The sequence below is a fragment of the Arachis ipaensis genome, chromosome B03, assembly GCF_000816755.2.
Source record: "Arachis ipaensis cultivar K30076 chromosome B03, Araip1.1, whole genome shotgun sequence".
Classification (NCBI taxonomy): Eukaryota; Viridiplantae; Streptophyta; class Magnoliopsida; order Fabales; family Fabaceae; genus Arachis; species Arachis ipaensis.
In genome coordinates, this window is record NC_029787.2 from 123841023 (window position 1) to 123853357 (window position 12335).

General features: G+C 32.0%; 3 protein-coding genes across 4 annotated transcripts; all 3 read left to right on the forward strand.

Annotated features, from left to right (window-relative positions):
- Positions 3638 to 4257, forward strand: LOC107631395. Its single transcript, XM_016334826.2, has one exon. The coding sequence runs from the start codon at positions 3741 to 3743 to the stop codon at positions 4185 to 4187; it is 447 nt and encodes a 148-aa protein (XP_016190312.1). The 5' UTR covers positions 3638 to 3740; the 3' UTR covers positions 4188 to 4257.
- On the forward strand, positions 5491 to 6087 carry LOC107631394. Its single transcript, XM_016334825.2, has one exon. The coding sequence runs from the start codon at positions 5608 to 5610 to the stop codon at positions 6052 to 6054; it is 447 nt and encodes a 148-aa protein (XP_016190311.1). The 5' UTR covers positions 5491 to 5607; the 3' UTR covers positions 6055 to 6087.
- LOC107631393 (uncharacterized protein At5g65660) lies at positions 8694 to 9552 on the forward strand. 2 transcript variants are annotated; one of them, XM_016334822.2, is made up of 2 exons: positions 8694 to 9089; positions 9169 to 9552. In XM_016334822.2, exons 1-2 carry the CDS (start codon positions 8895 to 8897, stop codon positions 9355 to 9357), a joined length of 384 nt encoding a protein of 127 aa, XP_016190308.1. In that variant the 5' UTR covers positions 8694 to 8894; the 3' UTR covers positions 9358 to 9552. The 2 variants fall into 2 exon arrangements, with proteins under 2 accessions (XP_016190308.1, XP_016190310.1); XM_016334824.2 differs by having other exon boundaries at positions 8789 to 9089; positions 9172 to 9552.

Consider the following 12335-nt stretch of genomic DNA (forward strand, 5'->3'; position numbering starts at 1 on the left):
CTACTTTTTTTGGCATTAATTTTTTAAAAATCACATAAATTTTTAAAATAAATTATAAATAAGACACGCTAAATATTATAACAACACATCTAAAATTCATGTCAAAAAACTTATATACAAACTTAGAATCATAAACAACATAAACACATCCAAAACTAAATGAATAAAATAAACACATTTAAAATTATAAGAATGCACACTAAATTCGCGCCACTTCTCCCTTGATGTTGCGTCTTCTTCTTTTTCTTTTTCTTTTTTTATTATCGTTATCACTAATAACACTAACATTTTGTAAACATTTTTATTAATTCTGATTTTTTTTATGCCATCATTAAAAAATTTTGATTCATTTCTCAATTTATTTCGGTTCATTTGTGTGTTAATTGAGGTTCATTTGATGTTGCTACTAAGTATTGACCAAATTTTTTCTTCCTTAAGTAATTTTGGTTCATTTCTTAGTTTAATTGAGGTTCATTTAGAATCTGAACTAAATTCAGTTTATTTATGTGCTAATTGAGGTTCACTTGATGTTACTAATAAGTATTGATCAAATTTTTTATTCCTTAAATAATTTCGGTTCATTCCTTAGTTTAGGAGGTTCATTTGGATCCAGAAATGAATTTGATGTATTTTTGTTGATGATTGAATTTTTTTTTACTGCTTGTTCAAATCTAAACTAATTGAATAGAATGAAGTGGGATCTAATGCAACTGAATAAAGTGATAATGAATAATTTCATTATTCTTTGCTAAAAAATTTGGTCAATACTTATCAGCAGCATCAAGTGAACCTCAATTAACACAAACATATCGAATTCATTTATGAATACAAATGAACCTCAAATAAACTAAGAAATGAACCGAAATTACTTAAGGAATAAAAAATTTGGTCAATACTTATTAGCAGTATCAGGTGAACCTCAATTTAACACACAAATGAACTGAAAATAGTTTAGTTTACTCAATCATCAATAAAAATACATCAAATTTATTTCTGGATCCAAATGAAGCGAAATTACTTAAGGAATAAAAAAATTGGTCAATACTTATCAGCAGCATTAAGTGAACCTCAATTAGCACACAAATGAATCAAAATTTGTTCAGATTTTAACAATCTGTCAAAAAGACTCAATCATTAAAAAAAACCTATTCGAATTCGTTTTTGGATCCAAGTGAACCTCAATTAAAAGGAGGAAAAGAAAAAATGCAGCAACAACAGCAATAAAAGAATGACGATTGAGAGAAAACACGCAAAGAAGAAGAAGGAGGAAGGTGAAGAAGAAGAAAGAAGGCGAAAAAGAAGAAGAAGGAATGCGAAGACGAAGAAGGAGGAAAGCGAAGAAGAAGAAGAAGGAAGAACGCAAAAAAGAACGAACGCGAAGACGAAGAAGGACATGTTTTGCGTGATTGAAACGCGCGTGTGTATACGCTAGTGTGATGAAAGTAGTTTTTGTTGAGTTTGGAGCAACTTGATTAGATTTGATTGACAAAAATACTTAAATATATAGTTAGACTAAAATTTAAAAGATTTTTTTTTTTTGGATATCTTTTAATTTAAAAGATATCTAGTTAAATTGTATCATTGTCCTTTTTGGACAAAATTGGTAACATCATCCTTCACGGATTTATATGAATTAAATGGCCTAAGACTTGGGCCTAAATTATGGATTACACCTTAAGGCCTTCCTTTCCTTGGAAAAGCCCAATTGTTGAGTCCATAATAAGCCCACGTTCCTCTGAGCAAAACCAGAAGAAAAAAAATTAAATCAACAGTCCGTCACCCTCATATGGCAAAAAGGAAAACAAAGAGAACAACATAATTTCGTCCCAGGGGATTCTGAATTTGCCCCTGAATTCTTTAAAATAACAAAAAGTAAAAAAAGTGAATTTGCTTCCGAAAAATTCAAAAAATTATAAAAAAATTTAATTGTCCTAATTATATATTTAGAACAGAAAGGGTGCAGCAAAATTCAAAAGGGGCATGAATTGAAGATTTATGAAGGTGAGCTACCAAACTAATAATGCGTATGAGCGTATGTATTTATGTATACATATTGCCAAATGCCAAACTTGCCCACCACAGCCCCTTCATCAATCATTATCATCCGATCCTCTTTGAGCTGGTTTTAAACTTTTAATTTGTTCTAACACGTGCACGCATTCATACCTAAATACTATTTGTTACGAAAGCAATAGAAATAAAATAAGATGCAAGGAAGTCTAATTATTTCTTTGGTTGGAGTCATCAATCAACATGCATGCTAAGTATGTAGTGAATATAAATAGCTAGTTAAAAGCGCGATACATGAATATCCAAAGTTCTGATTCCATACGGCATTGTTCAATTCTTCCTAACTTTATTGCCTAATGCATGCAGCGTGCGTGCATTCTGTGGACACAGTTAGTTCACGGTCAACATCCTCGGCTAGCCTCAATGAGAACACACACAGTTTCATATCCATGTTTTCTTCTTTCAAGTCAACTACTGTCTCCTACTACATAAATGAAGGATAGACCACCGAGATAATTAAATGATGGACTCAAGAACTTCATTCTTGATTGCTTGTCATTTATTTAGGTTTACTGAAATCTCCGTAGAGTAATTAATAATAAATTAGCGACTGGTTGTTGTGTAAAAGAAAATTAAGTAGGAGGAATGTACAAGATGTTATTCGTACGGATTGTGAGAGGGGTCACTGATAGGTTTTGATGGTGACGGGTTGGATTCTTGGAACAATAGGAATAGTAATTGTAAAGATACCCCGACACTCAATTCAAAATATATTCAAGAGATAGGTGAGAGTTATGGATATGTGTCTCGTATCTGAGAGAGTTCTTGACTCTTTTTATATAGTTTGCGATGATTATCTTATTTTATCTTATTAGTTAAGATAAAAAAAAGTATTTAAATTTGAATATCAATTAGATGGTCATGTTTAATGGACCGATTTGGACGGCAGTTATGGCATGGACTCGGATATTCGGGTTGTTGCTGATTCCAGGGGAACTCGAAAACCGGGTCCAAAACAGGAAAGAAAAAAGGGACACATGTCAACATACAATTGTTCAAAGAATCACTGATACCAGGTAAGTAAAACACAAGAACTTTCTCCAAGTCCACATTTCCTAGTAACGCTGGAATGAAGTTGCTTGGGAGTGATATATTTTTTTAACAAATAATAATGTGGAATTCATCTATATAGTTTCATTATTGTCACTATCTTACTCGGGGAGGCAAGCTAATGGCTGACAATTACAGTAGTACTAATTAAATTAAAGGCACCCATATATATACAATTAACAAGTTAGTTAAATCCTAAAAAAATTAGGAGAAGATAAGTTTACAGGGTTCTTGATGTGGCGTATTCCACAGACCACAGCCATGGGAACGGGAATAGATATTTTATTTCAAATTGCAGTGCTCTTTACTGATAATAATAATTTAAATAAAAGCCTTCAATAACCAAATATTAATTTTAATGTTGCAAAAAAATGCACATACCATATGCATATAGTAACAATTTGGTCATGTGAGCTAGCTGCTGTTTATTAGTGGTAAAGTTTTTATTAGCATCATTATTTGTTTTTTTTTTAACTAAAAATAAGAAAACTCTAACTTGTATTCAATCAATAAACAAAGTAAAAAAGGCTCACTAGTCTCTCTTCCAAGTTCTAATTATTGTTACAATTACAAAAACCCTAATTAAGCTGATTTTGATTTTTGAATATCAACCACCAGCCATGAGCGTAGAAATCATAGACGGCACCACCATCACCAGCTTCGTGGAAGACGAGGAGGCCTTCTCCGCGTCAGTGAGCGATCTCTTCGCTGAACTGGATGCGGACAAAGACGGCCTCCTATCTTACATGGAGATGGTGAAGGAGCTCCAGAGGCTGAGGGTGATGGAGACGCACTTCGGCGTGGACGTGAAGCGCGATCCCGAGGAGGTGGCGCGTGTGTACGAGTCGCTGTTCGTGCAGTTTGACCACGACATGAATGGGAGAGTGGATGAGGATGAGTTCAAGAAGGAAACAAAGAAGATGCTTCTGGCCATAGCGAATGGGCTTGGATCGTTGCCGGTTCAGATGGCACTTGAACATGATAGTCTACTCTTGAAGGCGGTCAAACATGAATATTCTTGTGCTGCTGCTTCTGCTAATAATAATCTTCTTGCTAATGCTGCTTAGTTTAATTAATTAAAACACTTGTTTTTGTTATTATTCTTCATTATTAATCTAGCTTAGTGTCTTGTTCTTCTATCAGGTGTTTTTGTGATTTTATTATTATTCTTGTTCAATTTTTGTGCTTCTAATAGTGCACGTGACTACTCCTTCGTATAATGTTACATATATATAAAGAAATACAAAATATAATATTCTTCTTCTCTTATTTTCTTATTCTTTCACAATTTTATCATGGTATCAGAGCCTTGGTATCCTCTTTGAAAAGGATACATAAGCTATTATCTTTCTGGTGATAAATCACTCTACTTCTTTTTCAACCTCCTCCCACAATAAATAATCAATCTTCCAATTTAACTTAGAATCCAACCAATCTCTATTACACCCATCCAAGTAAAAATCCAACATCAGTCTCGGTTATCCCTGTTCTAACAAGAAACAACTATCATTCATGGAATAGTCATTATGGCCTGTCTGCACCTTCTTCCTTCTTCCGGTAGTTTTATCTGTGCCTTCTTCCGACAGTTATGTCTGCATTCTATTTCAGCAGTTTAATCTGTATTCTGTTTTAGCAGTTCCATCTACACTCTTATCGCGCTCTACGCGCCCTCTCTTATAGCGCTTTACGCGCCCTCTTTTGTTGCACTCTATGCGCCCTCTGAAGACCACTCTTATTGCGTCATACGCGCCATCTAAAGATCAATCTTATTGCGCTCTACGCGCTTATTTTTTCATTTTTCTTTTTCGCTGCTCAAGCGCAGCATCTCCTTTTATATTTTTTTTTTGCCGTCGGCAGCTCAAGCTCTGCCGCACGCATTTTTTGAAGATTGCTGCTCAAGCACAGAATCTGCTTTTATATTTTTGCCACCGGCAGCTCAAGCTCCGCCGCACGCATTTTTTTAAGATCGCTTCTCAAGCACAGCATCTTCTTTTATATTTTTGCTATCGGCAGCTCAAGCTTCGCCACACGCATCTTCCTCAGCGTTATCCCGTCAGACGCGTCTTCCTCAACAATTTCATCGGAACTTATCCAAGCTGTTGATTATTGACATCTACCATCCATCAGCTTGCGGGAACGTATTAAACTACTCTTCCACCTTAGCCCATGACAACAATAAAGAAGTCTCGTGGCCCACAAATTCAGCCCAACAGAATACATAAATTCAATTACAATTTTAGTCTTTATTATCTTATCTTTAGTTGTTCTTATCTTATCTTTATTTGCTTTTATCTTTCATAGGACAATGCTATATATATATATATATATTTAGTTTTACCCTCATAGTTTACACTTCACTTCAATTCAATTCACAAAGCAAACAAAGCAAAAAAGACCCACTAGTCTCTCTTCCAAGTTCTAATTATTGTTACAATTACAAAAACCCTAATTAAGCTGATTTTGATTTTTGAATATCAACCACCAGCCATGAGCGTAGAAATCATAGACGGCACCACCATCACCAGCTTCATGGAAGACGAGGAGGTCTTCTCCACGTCAGTGAGCGACCTCTTCGCTGAACTGGATGCGGACAAAGACGGCCTCCTATCTTACACGGAGATGGTGAAGGAGCTCCAGAGGCTGAGGGTGATGGAGACGCACTTCGGCGTGGACGTGAAGCACGATCCCGAGGAGGTGGCGCGTGTGTACGAGTCGCTGTTCGTACAATTTGACCACGACATGAATGGGAGAGTGGATGAGGATGAGTTCAAGAAGGAAACAAAGAAGATGCTTCTGGCCATGGCGAATGGGCTTGGATCGTTGTCGGTTCAGATGGCACTTGAACATGACAGTCTACTCTTGAAGGCTGTCAAACGTGAATATTCCTGTGCTGCTGCTTCTGCTAATAATAATTTTCTTGCTAATGCTGCTTAGTTTAATTAATTAAAACACTTGTTTTTGTTATTATTCTTCATTATTAATCTAGCTTAGTGTCTTGTTCTTCTATTAGGTGTTTTTGTGATTTCATTATTATTTTTGTTCAATTTTTGTGCTTCTAATAATGCACGTGGCTACTCCTTCGTATAATATTACATATATACAAAGAAATACAAAGTATAATATTCTTCCTCTCTTCTTTTCTTATTCTTTCACAATTACAATTTTATGATATAGTAAAATTCTTAAGCAATTAAATACATAATTTTTATTATATTGTATATTTTTAGAAAATCAAACAGAATATATATAGTAAAAACGCAAAGAGATAAGATCTATTACGTTACGTTGATTTTGAACATAAATAATATAATCCAAATCCAAGAGATTGGAAAATACAGTTGGGAAGGGAGGGAGGGAGGGAAAAGGCAGCCCCACCCCCAAAATGGAACAAAAGTAGCCTTTCGTGGGTGCCAATAGCCGTTTTATATATTTGATGATCCCACAATTCCCACTCCACTATTTCTTCCTTCTCTTCATTTTCTTTTCTTTTCCCACTTTGTCTTGTGACAATTTCCATTTCCACGCAAGTCTACACTTGCAAATTTCTATTTTCTACTAAAAGTTCGTTGGACGACCCAACTTAATTTTTTGGAATTTTACACTACAAAAAACATTAAACACTGTTAGATTTATCAGCGAAATAAATTTGACAGTATAAATTTTGTTGATATAAATTTTGTTGACAAATTTATCACTAATGTCTGACGCTAAATTTAATAGTATTGAACATTTATTTTATAGTGTCAAGTAATCCACACTACAACTCGATCTCAAAAAAACTTTTTTGAATTCAAACTTTTGAGTTTCATTCGTTGGAATCATTATTTCATTTTTTCTTGAAGTTATATTATTATCTATTAGAGCCTTATCAGATCTAACATAACTCAATTAAGTACGGTTAAAAAAAGAAGAAAAATTTTGAATACAAAAATAAAATATGTAAGTCATTTTATTATATTTTTAAAAATTTATTTGTATAAATAAAAACGAGAGTCTCACTAAAATAGAAATTTATATATCTTATTTTTTGAAAGTTTAAACACTTCAATGTAATAAAATTTGTGGAGGACGAAAATGTTCAGCACAAAATTCTTTAAGAATTTATTTGGATATATATTTATTAAAATATTGAGTTAATAGTTAAATTAATTCTTAAAAGATGACTCATTTTCCATTAACAATGTTCATTAATGATTGACGATATAAAATATTAATTGACAGCATGCATGACATCTAATATGTTCAGTTGGACGTGAATAAATATATTTACAAAAATTTATCAATTTAGTCGCTAAATCATATTGAGATTAGGATTTACGTAATTGAAAAAAAGATGCTAAATTGATAGAGTTTCATAAATGTATCTAGTTAAGGTCAAATTAGATATGTTAGGTGTCATATATGTTATCAGTTAATATTTTACATTATTATTAATTGTTGATAAAAATTGTTAATGAAGTGATGAAAGAAGAAAAACAATTAACCCTATATTTTATTATTAATTTTTAAATATAATTAAATTAGTGAATTACAAATATATTCAAATAAGATGAGACTCAATACAAGAATAAGATCAAATTTATTGCTCATCATGTATGTTTATCATACTTTATACCTAAGCATAGTATTTGAAATATAATGCGATTAGACAGAAATACAATTGTGAAACCTTTATCTCATTTGTATTATCTTCACATTTTGAGAGGAAACTTTTGTTTGGAGCTAGGGAATCAGATTATTAATTGTAGTTTGAAGTAGTAGACATGTTTTGATGGTGGAAAAATGAAATGGTATCACATGAGTCAAGTGATATAATGGCTTTCGAGATTCAGCTTTGTATTGAGAGATCGTTGACATCCTAATTATATTATAAGCATTATTGGAATTTAAAAAATGACACTAAATTAATTTTTATTCTTTTTGTGTCAAGTTATTTCTCATACTGAAGGTAACTTCACATATTTTTTTTATATTGGACTAAAAAAAAATAAGTTACTTTAGTTTTAGTGCTAAATACCTGATGAAATTACGTTGATTCATATTAATAATTATACAGTGCACAAGGACACCATACAGTGCGTGGTTGAGTCTTGTCCTAATAGCAAATACATTTGCTTCCTAAAAGTGTCATATAGGTTTGAATTCCTCTTGATAAAAAGTAAAGTTTAAGTCTCTCTTATTAAAAAAAAAGACGTTTTAATTTTAAGATATGACATGATATTAAGAATAAAATATAAAATTAATATTTTTATATTTTATTTGATGATAAAATAAAATAAATTATAAAAATTTATTTTTTTAATTTAAAAATATAATTATAAAAAATTAATAAAAATAATTAAAAAATAAAAAATAAAATATATTTTTTTATTAGTGTCCTTTTATTCTTTTTATTAAGATAAATATAAAACACACTAATTCAATATTTTTAAATATAATATTTTTGTTTATATCTCTAGTTTGTAAAACACTCAGAATTTCGTAGAGGAAGAATGTTAGGGGGACAACAACTTTTGTGATTTGTAGTCATCAAATAGCCATTAATGATGGTTTTAATAGTATAAGATTAATGTGAAATTTCATCTAATGGTTCACTTTTCTTTGCTGGTTACATACTGGCTAAAATTTAACAAAGTTGCTTCCACTAGACTTTTCCTTCGTAGAGCCCACTTAAGTTCCGTACTGTGAGGCTGAGGGTGCGGGGGAGGTTAATATAAATTGGTTGAGATGGCATGATAGATCACTACACTGAAGTCTGAAGAGCAAGTTGAATTATGGAAGGGCAAGATCTGTCGCCACCACAAGTGGACGCATCTCGACCGTCGCTGGGTTTCCCTCTAGGCACTGCCCTCCTTCTGATCATCATATTCACCCTCAGCGGCGTCTTCTCCTGCTGCTACCATTGGGATAAGTTCCGCTCCTTCCGTCAATCCCAATTCCCTTCCTCTCCTACCAAATCCAACCTCAACGTAAGTATATCTATTCATTACCATTATTCCCTCTCTCTCTCTCTCTCTCTCTCTCTCCTTATTTTGTTTCTTTTGATAGCAGGAACCGAAGAAGCAAAACAGGGAAGAAAGCTTGCCGGTGTTGATGCCAGGGGACCAGCTTCCCAAGTTCATTGCGATGCCTTGCCCCTGCCAGCCGCCGCGGACTCACAAGGAGCACGAAGACAACACCGTCATTGTGAGGGTGGAGAAGCCACTGCAGCTGCCGGCCATCCCTTTATATTTGTGAGCTAGATAGCTAGCTAGTTAGAGTTATAATTCACATACCTTCAATACATATATGTATGTACAAGTATAAGATCGGTAGAGTTGGTAGAATCTGGTGACTATTCTATTTCATTCAATCATTGTACCATACGCCATGTAGCTGCTCTCCATCTAAATGCTTTTTTCTTTTTCTAATTTCGCTTTCTCTTCCCATCCACTTCAATATGCCTTCAATCACAAACAAAATTATTACATCTACGTTGCTTAATATAATTCTTGCGGATTAGAAATTTACAAGAGCATGTACACAAGTAAACAAATAGCTTAACCAATAGACTCAAATTATTTTGGAATAAGAATAGGAGTGTGCACGCATGCACCCCCATGAGTCAGTCAAATCATTATCTCATTAAGAAGCACCACGCCAATAACTCAAAAAATAGAATTGAATTCATTTCTCATTAGTTTCACTCAATGGTGATCAATCAGCATTGATAATAGAACAGAAAAAACCTGAAAAGAAGGGCATGAAACGTGTAAGAATAGGATTTATAACGATAATGAGGGGGTGACAAAGTCCACTATGTTGTCACGAATTTTCAAGCTTTGTAAAGTAGGAAAACATAGTGACCCACAGAATAATGTTGCAAATAATGGGGGACCCCAAACTCTCTTCTCATGACCTAATTTCACTGTGGACTCATCATCAACCTTTAATTTATCTTTGTTAGGAATAGCCAAGACACATTCCACTTATTCTTGTTTCTGCAGTACCATAAATGTGTACCCTTCCGTCACTGCTGCCAGTACATATCACCTTTTCTATATTTTTTCCTAATAAAATAAATCACAACGATCACCTCTTATCAATCCGACAAATAAGTACTAGGTAAATGTCATTTTATCCTTTTTTCTAACAATTTTGAATTATTTGAATTCTAATAATACAAGGAAAAAAATTATTCCAAAGAAGATATTATTTTATATTGATTATAATAAAATCTAGATACCATTTAGAAAGACTAAAAGTTTTTGGAGCCATGGAGGGTGTATAGGAAACGTGCCCCCACCATCCACATTCCATAACCTTCACTTTCATTATAGTTTATAGATCATGCGCCCTTAGGAAAGATCTCGTGGAAATTGGGGAATAATATCTAATTCTCTCCATGATTCATATTTGTTTTTAGTATTGATGAAACCAACAAAATTTAAGCGAAATACGGTATGTATTTTGTTCCCTTATCCTAGTTAGTTGGTAGATAGGTAGTTAGTTACACGGTAGCGAACGTGAAGTTCATCAATTAGCAATCAGCATATCCGATTTTAATTAATGTTAGATCTTTTTAGAAAAAGTATAGGATACTAATATATTATCTGTCAATTTATTATTAATAATAATTAATTCTTATATTTTAAACACATATATAAATAGATACATTTAAAAAATATATTTATAAAGACATTTCTATTAAACACAGTCATAAAAAATATATTTTTATTAGACACATCTACAAAGACACTTCTATTAAATACAGTTATAAATAAGAGTTGATAGAAGTTGACAGAAATACTGTTTGTAACGTAACGGAATTGATCTTTTTATTACAAAATAAATAAATATATAGGCTTCTGTACTATCATATATTACAAAATAATAGCCATTAAAATATAACAACGAAAAGAGTTGGCTAAACCAAGATTTATTGAAGACGCTCAGGACGACAGAAAGCAAGCATTTGCCCCTCGTTATTTTGAGAATAATCCTATACATCTAAATTTTTTTATGAACTAAATTTAATTAAATTAATTAGACTAATTAATTAAACTTTGATTAATAAAAAAGTGTGGATGTACATCATTATTTTTATTTTAGTTTCCAATTTCATGACTTATGAGTTACGTTGACGAGTAGTTCCTTGGTTTTATTTTTCTCAATTGCTTAATAATGACATAAGACAAGGTCAAAATTAATAAAACAAATGAAAACATAGAATATTTTAAATAAAAACATAAATGAAGAGATAATAGTGAACTTACTATAAAAAAAAAGAAGAATCCTAGGAGGACAATAATTTTGTTGAACAATATGAACAACTACCAATTAAATAAAAACACACTACAACTCTCATTTAATCCTCTAAATTTTAATATTAAAATAACCATCCGTACACTAGTAAAATAAACATCCGATATATATATTGTTTACATTATTTAATATTTTCATTGTTTACCTATACTTTTCCATAAAAAAAACTAGCTAGTTACCAACTAAATTTAATCTTAACATTAAATGATAATTTCATATTATTCTTAATACAAACTACTAAACTCAGTTCTTAAATAACAAATATTCTACTACATGTCGCTAATAATAATAATAATAATAATAATAATAATTTAAACATTAACAATGTTAACAACGTTGTTAACAAATATGCTAAATATCGAATCAGGCATTATTCTTAGTTACCAAATGTAGAAGCATGGGCGTAATTATAATTTATAATAACGTTTATATTCAATCTAATAGATCTGTGTCAATCTCTCTCATATACGATGGATTCCACTTTTGCTTAATATGTCTTCATCATAAAGTGCCACTCAAGGGGAAATTTGATTTTAGGTCGTACGGATATATAATGAGGTAATATATCTAATCAAGTAGCATAATGGCCCCTTCTAGCCACCTTAGTGGGCTCTTATTATTTTGCAGTGCTTCATGATATGATATAAATGTCATTATATATACATATATCATATTCTTTCCCTTCTTGAGATTTTAACCCTGCTCTGCATTGCTAAGTTAACTAATTAAAAACATTAAAGAATATTTAACATAATAAAAATATTTGGTAATCAAAGAAAATCAACCAAAAACAGTCATAACTTGCCTTATTTAACATTCATTAATTGTTGCGATAATTAATTAATGCTAAATAAAACAAATTCTGACTATTTTTTTTGTCTACCTAACATTACCCATTCTATAATATCCTA